The 13,127-nt window shown below is 44.4% G+C and overlaps 1 protein-coding gene across 4 annotated transcripts in view; it reads right to left on the bottom strand.

Moving 5' to 3' along the window:
• Positions 1 to 13,127, bottom strand: part of Pisd (phosphatidylserine decarboxylase) — a 48,184-nt gene that overhangs the window by 29,475 nt on the left and 5,582 nt on the right. For all 4 annotated transcript variants that reach the window (XM_042285747.2, XM_006972907.4, XM_042285748.2 and 1 more), the window contains exon 2: positions 6,084 to 6,163. In XM_042285747.2, the coding sequence (XP_042141681.1) occupies positions 6,084 to 6,152 (69 nt within the window). In that variant the 5' untranslated portion in view covers positions 6,153 to 6,163. The remainder of the gene's footprint in view (positions 1 to 6,083; positions 6,164 to 13,127) is intronic.

Raw genomic sequence — 13,127 nt, 5'->3', positions numbered from 1 at the left:
ATGTTATAAAGAAGGCCAATGGCATGTGATTTCACTGCCATCTTGGTTAATGTAACCACATGGCATAAACCAAATATGGTGGCACCCATAAAGTTTCCTTTCCGACTAAGCCCTCTGGTTATTACTGTAGTTCTTTTTTTTAATTAGACTTAAGAGGCAACACTAGGCCTCCAAGATGTTTTTTTTCTCAATGTTCTGCTTTGTTTTAAAATTGAGGCTTTCAATTGCAATAACAGGTTTAAAAAAGAAACAATCTAATATGATCACATTCTGAATTCTTTTACAATTTTGTTGTTGTTGTTGTTCTGCTTTGTTTACTATCCTTTAAATTACAGGGACTTAAAACCCAATTTACATAGAATGAATTGTAAGAAGTCCCTCCTAATTGATGTGGGATGTCTTTCTGTATGCTGTGAATATGTGTTGCTCCCATTGGTTAGTCAATAAAGCTGCTTTGACCTATGACAAGGCAGGAGAGAGGCAGGTGGGAAATCTAAGCAGAGATACAGGGAAAGGGCAGAGTAGAGTCAGAGAGATGCCAGCTAGCCGCCCAAGGAGCAACATGCCAGCAGACCAGTAACGCCAAGGCCATGTGGCAATACATAGATTAATAGAAACGGGTTAATTTAAGATGTAAGAGCCAAAGTGGATTCTAGATATAAAATAAAGAACAATCAGACCACAACCCATAGAACCATGGAGGCTATATATATAGCATGGAGGTCCCTAGGACGACTGTGGCTTATAATAAATTTCAGTTTTACTCAATTATTGAAAAAACAAGAATAGCCAAATGAATGGAGGAAACACATGAACCACGAACCAAAGGCTGAGGGGCCCCCAGCTGGATCAGGCCCTCTGAATAGGTGAGACAGTTGATTGGCTTGATCAGTTTGGGAGGCAACTAGGCAGTGGGACCAAGTCCTGTGCTCATTGCATGAGTTGGCTGTTTGAAACCTGGAGCTTATGCAGGGACACTTGGCTCAGTCTGGGAGGAAGGGACTGGACCTGCCTGGACTGAGTCTACCAGGTTGATCGCAGTCCTCGGGGGAGGATTTGCCCTGGAGGAGGTGGGAATGGGAGGTGGGCTGGGGGTAAGGGGAGGAGGTGGGAGTGGGGAGAATAGGGGAACCCGTGGCTGATATGTAGAACTGAATGGTACTGCAAAATAAAATAAATAAAATTAAAAAAAAAAAAAAAAGATGTTAGGAGCCAGCTAGTAATAAGCCTGAGCCATAGGCCAAACAGTTTGTAATTAATATGAAGCCTCTGAGTCAATTATTTGGGAAGCGGCTGCAGGACTGGGGTGGGACAGAAAAGCCTCCGTTTACACCTAATTTAGTGTTAGGCCACAGAGTGGGGCCCTAAGGTAGTGGCACAGCTGCCGACACCCTGCGACAGCTACCCACGCTTAGCTGGGGCAGATGGCCATGAGAAGACAGAAACTTAACCCTCAGCATGGCTTCCTCACTCCTCCCTAACCAGCTATCTACCTCAAGGGATGTCGGCTACACATAAGCTGACCTGACTGCATCAGGCACAGGCCCCTTCTGGTGGGCTCAGCTGGGGTACCCTGTTCTACCCAAGGCAAGGAAAAAAAAAATCTCTCAAGAGGGAAGGATCTACCCATAAGCCTTCAGGAACCCTGTGAAAGCTCTTGCTCTCCCAGGCTGGGCAGCTGTTCTCCACCCTGTGAGACACTGGGCAGTCTGTTCCCTAATAAACTTCTTTCGACCCATGGAGTGGTCTTGTTTGTGGTTTTGCTGTATCCACTTATAGATAGATAGATATAGTTGATCAATCAATCAATCAATCATGGGTGTTTATCATGCTTGCTTCCTATCTGGATTTAAAACAACAACAACAACAACAATAATAATAATAATAATAATAATGATTTACAGCTCAAAAGGAAAAATGGACATGAGATTAGGGAGACCCCAAGACAGAACAAGTGATCCCCTTTGTTATTGTTTAGGCTACTATTTCAGATTCACTGGGGTCCTACTCCCCTTTGCAGGAGCTAGCTAGAGGTTACTAAGCTTACATCACAAAAACAGGTTATTATTTAGATCCCAGGAAAACAAATAAAAAACCCAAAAGCTCTGTCTTACAAAATGCATGTCATCTTAACCTTGACTATCCTATAAGGAAAATAAAATACAACCAATAATGATACTTAGGGTACATGTGAAAAGTGGCAGGGCTGGAACTTCAGGCATGGATAAGTGCAACTCAGTCCCACACTGGGAACCAGTCTTGAGGAGTTTAGGTCGCATTGACCACCCTTCAATTGGCAAGGTATGGCTGTCTCTGGATGCTGGTCTGAGAGATTACGTGAACTTCCATCTGCTTCTTTCAATCTTGTTTTCACTTTACAGATGGGAATGAAACTCTCCAAGACTCCTTCAAGTTCCCCACTTGCCTCCTGGACAAATGGAACAAGTTAGACTCGCAGACGCTTAGAAGAAAGCTTTCGTCTTTTCTCAACCAATGCATGGCCTAAATACCCTCTAGGAAAAATAAAAAGTGACTCCCAGGGGCAATTCTTAATTATAATGCCATCCTCCAATTAGAGCTATTCTGTTATCAAGAAGAAAATTCTCCTCAAATTTTCTATGTCCAAATTTTCTTTTACTTATAGGATCACCTAGATCTTGCTAAATATTACAGCACGGACCCACAGATTCCAGCTGTAGTAAACTTAGGTATGTCTACTCAAGGTTTATTTTAAACTGCTTAGTTTTCGCTCAGGCTTTACCTAAATATTACACATTAGTTAAAAATACTGAACTGAGCTAGGCAGTGGTGGCACATGCCTTTAATTCTAGCACTTGGGAGGCAGAGGCAGACAGATCTCTGAGTTTGAGGCCAGCCAGGTCTACAGAGTGAGTTCCAGGTCAGCCAGGGCTACACAGAAAAACCCTGTCCCCCAAAACAAAACAAAACAAAACAAAACAAAACAAAACAAATCTCTGGGTATTCAATAACCACATTTGGAAGGATACACTGATGTGGTCAGAGGAACTAAAAGGGAGAATATTTTCCCCCTTGTCCTCCAAGGTCACCAAAGTCCCAGGAAACAGTGGCACATCTCTCAAAATATCCTGTCCTGGAACTGTGGAAAATCACTCCTCCTCTTGTTGAGGGAAGAGTGGGCTCTGACCAGTGTCAAGCCTGCAAAGAGGAGGGTCAACAAAGAGGAAAAAATTCCTCCACATTCCCAAATGAAACAATGGTTAAGCCAGTCCTTTGACTTATCCTCACATAGAGGGATTAACCCACAAAAGAAAGACTAGAGGAAGCAAAGGCCCCTCCCAAGCCCAAGTAACTCTCAAGGACCAATCTTCAACTGGCCTTGACCAAAAAATGAAGATAGATAGATAGACAGACAGACAGATAATTAGTTTTGGCCACCTACATGGTCTTCAACACCCAGCAGAAAAGTATAGACAGGTATAAAATAATCAATATGTTTAACAGTTCTCAGATGCTATGCTTAACCATATGAGATGTTAATTTGAACATCCATTTCTCATTAGTGATTCTCTTCCTGATAACACTGTTTCTAGAGGAGCACTTCTCACAGCTATAATATGATATTTGTCCTAACCAATCATATTCCCTCTCAGCCAAGTGGCACTCAGGAGGCAGAAGCAGGTAGATCTCTGTGAGTTCAAGGCCAGCCTGGTCCACAAATCGAGTTCTAGGACAGTCAGAGCTGTTACACAAAGAAACAATGTCTTCAAAACAAAAAACAAAAGATAGGGTCTCAGTGTAATCTAGACTGGCCTTGAACTCCCTGATCCCCCACCTCCACCTCCCAGGTGCTGGGACTGCAGGTGTGTACCAATCATGTCACCTGCCAGATACCCCGTTGGCAAACTCACAGGTTTTTGGAATTAGTCAAGATGTCAAAATGGGTGGGTACAAGCCTTTAATCCCAGCACTCAGGAGGCAAAGACCCTTCAGTTCAAGGCCAGCCTGGTCTACAGAATGAGTTCCAGGTCAGCCAGCTCTACAGAGAAACCCTGTCTCAAAACAACAACAAAACAAAAATAAAAAACAAAACAAAACAAAAGATATCAAAACCGTGACCCCGGAACATTGATGGATAACCCTATTAAAAAAAATATTTCTCTTTAAAAATGTCAATTAGATGCCGCTGTCCTGGTGTAATTTCAACAAATGGAACCCAGCTTTTACTCAGGTTTGGCCCATATTGCCCCCCACAGGACATTACAGCTGGCACACAGGCAGAAGCCTTGCTTGCTGGTAAGGCACTGCCAGTAGGTCTTCTACAGGATTCTGGTAAGAAGGTTCTGGTGCATAGTGCCAGCTACACAATTACGCCTCACCTCATTAAACAAGACTTATGTTAATTATGATGTCAAGGAGCTTTCCTCTCTAACCTTGTCTTTTAATGTTTCACATGAGGTTAGAGTAGAAGAAACTCAACAGTTGACTTCCAAACTTAAGTTGGCTGAAAGGCTCCTTGAACTCTTTAAGGAGACCAATGGCTTTCTCCACAGTGTAGCTTCTGGTGACGATGGTGGCAGAGATCAAGCCTGCCGAGGGTTCTTAGGGTGGCTTTCTTGCCTGTTCTCTTCCTAAGGGCAAACCGCCCCAGCTGTTCTTCTAACTATGCTCTCAGTAGGAATTAGAGCACTACCGAAAGTGTCTCTTTTTATGTCCAGATGCTACCTCACGCATATGACACGCTCCACTATAGATACACATCATCACCAAACTGCTGTCTTGTGCTCTGGATCTTTGCCATTGGTTATGCAATGGTCCTCAGGTCGATCCTCCTCCGAGACTCTTTGTTGGCTTGAAGCAGTTAAGAGACTTAAAAAGCTTCGCCCTTGAGAAGAGACTCAGCTTTTCGGCTTCCCCAGTTCCCCCTCTGCTTTGAGGAGGGTCTTTTTCTGGGTGCCTGCTGCATGCCTGTGTCTCCTCACCCCCAGTGAACCCATTTCTCCACCTGCTGCTGATTCTGTCTATGGTGCTTGGGAATTCTTTGCTGCTACCTGTTTAGCTTGAAATTCTTCCTTTCAATTCTTTAACTGGCAGAGAAAATCAACCTGAGCCAGACCTGTAGACAGTCATGGGCACTGGGAACTGAATGAAATAAGACTATATGTTCATTGCTGAGCTCTCCCTGCGTAGTCCAGCATGCAGTTACTAATTAGTAACAGCCCCAAGTGCTCCCATTAAGTAGCATGTTTGTGGCAGGCTTTCTGTTGGTCTCATCAACCAGCTCACTTTACTCCCAGGATCGGTACTGGTCCATTAGAAACAGCATTCAGCAGGTAAACAAAAGGATATGTGGGTAATAAAGACAACCCAACCAGACCACCAAGTTCTCACTCCACAGTGCTGGGGGAGGGGAGGTGCCACTCCACAGTACTTTCTACTCATTGAGTCTCAACTGGAACAGACTCTCTGAAGAGCAATTTGGCCTAAATACTAGAGTGCAAAATACATAAACGTTTTATAGAGTCTCAATATATAGCTCAAGCTTTCAAACCTATTATCGTCCTGTCTCAAGCTACTGAAGGTGGCATTATAATAGATATGCACCAACATGCCTAGCTTACAGATACCTTCTGGCCCAGGAATTCTTTTTTTTTTTTTTTTTTTTTTTTTTTGTTTTTTGAGACAGGGTTTCTCTGTGTAGCTTTGCGCCTTTCCTGGGACTCACTTGGTAGCCCAGGGTGGCCTCGAACTCACAGAGATCCGCCTGGCTCTGCCTCCCGAGTGCTGGGATTAAAGGCATGCGCCACCACCACCTGGCCTGGCCCAGGAATTCTGCCTCTACACAGTTACCCTGAAAATGGCAAACATTTACTGTAGGACTGTCTGTGGAGAAAAAGCTAGAAACAAATACCCAACAATGAATGGCAGTCATACAGCAGGCTACTACTCAGACAATGAATAGTTGTTGAGGCTCCAGTGAGGACGACACGCCAGTCCCCATGACTTACAGGAGTGCTTCAAAGGTATTTCTTTCTAGCAACCCTATGTTTTTCCAACTTTAGTTAACTTCCAGGTGAGTAAACAGATGTTCAATTGCTCCTTACCCGTGCTGAAGGTTTCAAGAGGCAGCTTCTGTAAGGACCCCAGAAAATGGGGCATGGCAGTATATTCATAGTGGCCGGGGCTACAACCAAGAAAAACAAATCATTACTAAGAAAATTTTGGATTCTATTTAGAAACAGAATTGGTTTATTTGACCTACTTATTTTTCCTTGAAGAAAATGTTGAATGTTCTGATATCTGATACTTAGAGTGACTCCACACAAAAGGCACACTGTCCCCCTGATGTAGAAATGCACTGTAGACGGGGCTGGAGAGATGGCTCAGTGGTTAAGAGCACTGACTACTCTTCCAAAGGACCCGGGTTCAATTCCCAGCATCCACATGACAGCTCACAACTGTCTGAAACTCCAGTTCCTGGAGATCTGACACTGTTATACCAATGCACATAAAATAAAGTTAATAAATTATTAAAAAAAAAAAAAAGAAAAAAGAAATGCACTGTAGACAACCCAATAAACAGTATGTGCCCATCAAAAGCTCACAAACGGAAAGCCTCTAAGACACATTACAAAATAAACAAACAAACAAATAAATAAAAATTGATGAATTGAGCCGGGCGGTGGTGGAGCACACCTTTAATCCCAGCACTCGGGAGGCAGAGCCAGGCGGATCTCTGTGAGTTTGAGGCCAGCCTGGTCTCCAAAGCGAGTTCCAGGAAAGGCGCAAAGCTACACAGAGAAACCCTGTCTCGAAAAACCAAAAAAAAAAAAAAAAAAAAAAAAAAAAAAAAAAAATTGATGAATTGGTTGACAATGTAAATTTTTTCTCAAATTACTTTTTAACTCTGTGTGTGTGTGTGTCTATGTGAGTATGTGCACATGAGTACAGGTGCCTGTGGAGGCCAGGGGAGGTGTCAGATCCAACTGGAGATGGAGTTACATGGCTGGGAGTGGCCCAACAGGGGTGCTGGGAACTGAACTTGGGTCATCTCTAAGAGCAGCATGTACACACTCTTAACTAAACAACTGAGCCATCTCTCCCAGCCCTACTGACTGGCAATTCATCCTGCAGCCAAGGCTTTGGCCTTAAGCTTCCTATGTAACTGAGGATAACCCTGAACTCCTTGTCCCTCTGCATCTATTTCCTGAGTGCTGGGATCACAGGTGTGGGTCACCAAGCACAATTTAGAAATCCTACAATGTTGTATCAATGTGAGCTTCATGGCTTTAACCACAATTAATGAAAGAAACGTCCTCATAGGAGAAGCTGAAACAGTTACATTATGGAGTTGGCCAGGCTCTATACTGCAGACACCAGGATCCATACAGTAGAAGAGAATACCAACAACATGGAGTTTGCAGAATCTGAGTAAGGGTATCTTGGATTTCTAGTCACTATTTCTTAATAACTTTTCTAAGTTTGAAACTACTATATACAATTAAAGGTTTTTTCATCATTAATTGTGAGATCATAACAAGCAGGCAAACAAGGTCTTAAAGTCTAGTTTTTCTGCAGGTGTTTCTGCACATGAAGGAAGAGCTGCACATAGATCTGCATATACTGAGCCCTGCTCCTTGAAACTACCTACCTACCTGTCAGGGGCTGAAAATTTAATGCTTTAAATATTTATACTGATGCTGAGCGGTGGTGGTGCACACTTTTAATCCCAGCACTCAGGAGGCAGAGGCAGGCAGATCTCTGAGTTCAAGGCCAGCCTGGTCTACAGAGTGAGTTCCAGGACAGGCTCCAAATGCTACACAGAGAAACCCTGTCTCAAAACACACACACACACACACACACACACACACAGAGGAATGGGGAGGAGTGGCCAATGACACACCACACTAAGCTAGTCTCACTAGCTCTACCAGTTTAGAATGTTTTCTTTCTTTCTCTCCCTCCTTCCCTTCCTCCCCCCCCCCCCCCACTGAATTGGTATGGTTTGTTTGTTTGTTTTTAGTTTTTTCCAGACAGGGTTTCTCTGTATAGCCCTTGATGTCTTGGAACTAGCTTTGTAGATCAGGCTGGCCTGGAACTCACTCTGGTACCTACCTCTACCTCCTGAGTGCTCGGGACCAAAGGTGTGCATCACCACCACCACCAGGCTTTGGACTGTTTTGAGACAAGGTCTCACCATGTAGCTCAGGCTGGCCTGTCTCTGCTCACCATGCTGGGATTATGTTTGTGCACTACCATGGTGGCTCTGGTGCACAATGTTTTCATTGTCTTTTGTGGTTCTGTGCCTGAAAAGCTGTGGTGACAGAGTGAGCAGATGCAAAGGTCCGAGAAACATTTACCTACTCTTTCTGAGTGGCGTGATCTAAGAAGTGCCACTTCCCTGGGGGAAATCAAACATGTCCCAGCGGTGACAAGTGATCACACTGACTTTAAGCAGAGCACTGACTTCTAATTAGCAACTAGACTTCCCTCATCAAAGATCAAACTTTCAATTCTCTGTTTCAATTCAGATGACCCCCTGGTTTCTGAAATGTTTGTTTTGGGCCTCCTTGGGCACCAGGTACTTACTTATGTGATACACATGACAACATGCAATCACTCACATACACTTTTTTTTTGAGGCAGGGTCTCAGGATGTAGTCCTGACTAGCCTAGAACTTACTCTTTAGACTAGGCTTGTCTTGAACTTGCACAGATTCTCCGGCCTCTGCCTCCTGGGTCGTGGGATTAAAGGCATGTACCATCATACCCAATTCATTTTCCAAAATATTGATCTGAAATCTAGATAAAGGAATTACATCCTTGACAGTAAAAGTTTCTTTCTTCTTTGGAGAACGTTATAATATTAAAGTGGTAACTTTCACTACTATAAATATCTAGATTGATTTTTTTTTTGTGAAAAAAAGAAATGCATTTATAACTTTTATACATATTATTTACCTTATGGATATTAAATGCTATAAACATAATCAGGTTTCAGTACTTTGATTTTCTTCTCAAAAAACTTGACTTGAAAACACCTTCCCCACGTGGTGCTGATGTGGCTAACCGATGGACCTGGCTTCTCCTCTATATGAGGGTGGGAGTCTCAGCCTGTGGACAGCTGTTAACAAAACTGAGCACTACCCCATCTGAGAACAGCTGCTCTCACTATACAACAGTAAGCCTGGAGCCCTGCTTTTCAAGGGGAATTAGAACAACCACTGTTACAACTGACTAAAGTGCAAAGTATATTGGGAGACTGATGCAGGAGGATTGAGAAAGTTCAGGACTAATCTGGTACATAACAAGAGAATGTCTCAAAACACAAAAACAGGTTGGCCGGTGGTGGCACACACCTTTAATCCCAGTACTTGGGAGGAAGAGGCAGGTGGATCTCTGTGAGTTTGAGGCCAGCCTGGTCTATAGAGAGAGTTCCAGGAAAGGCGCAAAGCTACACAGAGAAACCCTGTCTCGAAAAACCAAAACACAAAAACAAAATAAAACAAGAAGGGAAGGTCTAGACATCACTCTACTGTTTCCCCTAACCCAACGCTTTGGGGAGGGTGGGGATGACACAGTCATCCACAACTGTTTGCCCACAATCTCTGGATACACAGTGTTGAGACGGTCTGTTTATGCACCCACCTTCCCCCCAGAATGTCTCCTTATTGTCAGCTTGTCTCTCATGACATAAATACCGTAATTCCTGCAGTTCACACAGAAACTGTGCCCCACGTCTCTCTCCAGTTCCCACCTCACTTTTCTTCTCTTTCATCACACATTTTTAGTTTGTTTTTTGAGACAGGGTTTCTCTGTGTAGCTTTGGTGCCTGTCCTTCACTGTCAATCATGTCCTCACATTTTTGTTCCTATCACATCGCCCTCAGTCAGTGCCCTCCATGCCCCCAATGTCACTGAATACACACCAGGTCTCTTTCTTGGCCTGGCAGCAGCAAAAAATGTTTTTTGTTTTTTTTGTTTTTGTCTCCCTGAATCTCACTCCTGACTTCTGGGGTCTTGAGTGCTCCTCCTAACTTCCTGGGACTTTGTCAGTCGTCTTCTTCTTCTTTTAAAAAAAAAATAATAATTTATTTAACTTTATTTTCTGTACATTGGTGTGAATGTGTCAGATTCCCTGGAATTGGAGTTACAGACAGTTGTGTGCTGCCATAAGAGTGCTGGGAATTGAACCCGAGTCTTCTGGAAGAGCAGGCAGTGCTCTTAACCTCTGCACCATCTCTCCAGTCCCTTGTCAGTCTTCTTTGCAGATTCTCTTTTGCTTTCTAACTTGGATATGAGGCCATGCCCGGGTACAGACCTTTTCCCCTACCTATTCTCTGTCTGGAACTGCTTCCAGGCACATGGCTTTAAACAGTCACTCACTACTTCTTAGTGTTCAACTGTGCCTCCAGAAACCTTGAGGTCTAGATTCACAACCAGCTCCCCACCACCCCTACACTCTGGTCTCATCTAAACTGAACTTGTTCTAAACAGATTTCCTGACCTGGAGTAGCACCGCCCTTTCAACTGGCTCCTCCCTAGAGTTTTCTACAGACACCTGCTCGCCTACCTTTCCCAGCCTCCTTTGTAGCAATGTGTGAGGGGTAGCAGGTACAAGTGATGCACCTGCCCCCACCTCTCTAGGGTAAACATTACCACATACAACTGGGCTGGTTGCACCTCTAGGCTTTCTGAATATTTCTGTCTGAGCAACGAGAAGTACTCAAAGGGCTTTACAAGAAAAATCAGAAAATGTTCCTGGGTTTGCCCATCAAGAAGGAAAGGGTTGGGGCTGGAGAGATGGCTCAGAGGTTAAGAGCGCCGACTGCTCTTCCAGAGGTCCTGAGTTCAATTCCCAGCACCCACATGGTGGCTCACAACCATCTGTAATGAGATCTGGCGCCCTCTTCTGTATACATGATAAATAAATAAATCTTTAAAAAAAAAAAAAAAGAAGGAAAGGGTACTCTTCTCCACCTAACTTGTAGAGGTAAAAACCAAAAACTGGGGGTGAGGGGGAGGTGAGAGGGGAGGTTGCAGAAGAGGAGGATGTTGGTGCCCTGCTCTATCACTCTGCCTTATTCCTTTGAGACAGGATTTCTCACTAAACTTGAAGTGAGGCTGGCAGCCAGCAAGCCCCGATACTTCTGTCTCTGCTCTCCCCTCAGCACTGGGGTCCCAGGCCTGGGCACAGTCATGTCCATCTTTTGGAGCATTAGGAATCTAAACCCATATCCTCACGCTTGAGCAATGTGGTGGTTGAGTGAGAATGGCCCCCCAGGCTCATGGCTTTGCATGCTTAGTCCCCAGCTGAGCCATTAGGGAAGGTCAGGAGGTGTGGCCTTGCTGGAGTAGGTGTGTCTCTATTGGAGGAGGTATACTGAGGATGGGTTTTGAGATTTCAAAAGCCCATGCCAGGCCCAGTCTCTCTCTCTCTCTGCCAGCTAGCTGCCTGTGGATTAGGATGTAAAGCTCTTGGCTGCTGCTCCAGCACCATGTCTTTCTCTTTCTGGTCATGATGGTAACAGACTAATTGAAACTGTAAGCAAGTCCCCAAGTGAATGATCCCTTTTCTAAATGTTGCATTGGTCACAGTGTCTCTTCACAACAGAACAGTGACTGGGACAGGCAGTAAGTAAGCACTTGTCTTACTCACTGAGCCATCACCTCATCCCCCACAATGCCTTAAAAACAGGATCTCTTATGTAGCCCTGGCTGTCCTAGAACTTGCTATGTAGATCAGGCTGTCTTCAAACTCACTAAGATCTGCCTGCTTCAACCTCCCAAGTTCTGGGATTAATTTTTTTTTTTTTTTTTAAAGATTTTTATGTTATATGCATGGGTTTTGCCTGCATGTTTGTGCCTGGTACTCTCCAAGTCTAGAAGAGGATATTGGATTCCCCGGAACTAGTTACAGATGATTGTGAGCTGTTGTGCTCTTCACCATCAAGCCATCTCTCCAGCATCTAGGGCAATTTCTTAATGATCGATGGGGGAGGGCCCAGTCCTTTGTGGGTGGGGCCACCCCTGGGCTGATGGTCCTGGGCTCTATAAGAATGTAAGCTGAGCAAGCCATAAGGAGCAAGCCAGTAAGCCGCACTCCTCCATGGACTCTGCATCAGCTCCTGCCTCTGGGTTCCTGCCCTGTGTGAGTTCCTGCCCTCACTGCTTTTGAGGATGAATTGTTATATGGAAGCAAAAGCTGAATAAACCCTTTCCTCCCCAAGTTGCTTTGGTCATGGTGTTAGAAACCCTAAGATAAGTTGGTACCAGCAGAGTGGGATATTATTGTTGACAGATCTGGCCATCTTTTGGGGACAATTATAGAAGGACTTTGGAACTTTGGGCTTTAAAAAAGGGAGAGAAAAAAGCCATTAAGTGTTGAGAGCTCAGTGAGCTGTTCTGTAGGAGCTTTGGAGATAGAATCTTGAGGCTTGGCTTGTGGGTTTCAGGGGGAAGTTTAAAGACTCTATCAAGGCCATTTGCTATTTTGAATTAAGAGACTGACATTCTGGTCAGCCTTGATTAACAAGAGGCTAGCACCACTGAAGTGAAACCTTTGCATTACTGGGACAGTTGATGCTGGTTATCTAGAGCTAAGAAATTCACGGTGATTGGAAGAGACTAGCATCATTGAGGTGAAGTCTTCTGGAAAGGATTTCCTCAGGACCAGTACTTAGAAGCTGTGTTCCAGAAGTAGCCACGGTTGCACCTCCTGTGGGCAGCTGAACTTGGTAGTGTAAGAGTCACCCAGGTGGTACTGGTATTGAAGGCATGAAGGGGTCATGGAGAGAAGCTGAGGCTTGGCACTGTGTATCAGGGCTGGGGTCCCTGAAGGGAGCCCAGGAGAGGCTCTTGGTGAGATGCCAATGCCATGGGATGACCACCAAGAACAGCAGCAGCAGTGGAGTAAAGCCATCCGGAGACTAGAAGGCAAGCTGTGTGTGCTGCAGAGGGCGGGGCTGGAGATGTAACCCAGGCCCCTTGGAAGAGCCCACAAGATCGTGAGTGAATCCCAGACATTGGCCATTGAGTTATTTACACTGTTGGAATTGAATTTTACTTTATTCAGATTGTGACTGTGCCCTGGTTCTTCCCTCTTGAAGTAAGAAAGTATTTAACTTATTTTTTTATTTTATGCAAGCC

Source organism: Peromyscus maniculatus, chromosome 10, assembly GCF_049852395.1.
Source record: "Peromyscus maniculatus bairdii isolate BWxNUB_F1_BW_parent chromosome 10, HU_Pman_BW_mat_3.1, whole genome shotgun sequence".
NCBI classification, from domain to species: Eukaryota; Metazoa; Chordata; class Mammalia; order Rodentia; family Cricetidae; genus Peromyscus; species Peromyscus maniculatus.
Note: the sequence above shows the minus strand (reverse complement) of the source record. Positions and strands in the feature narration are given on the sequence as shown.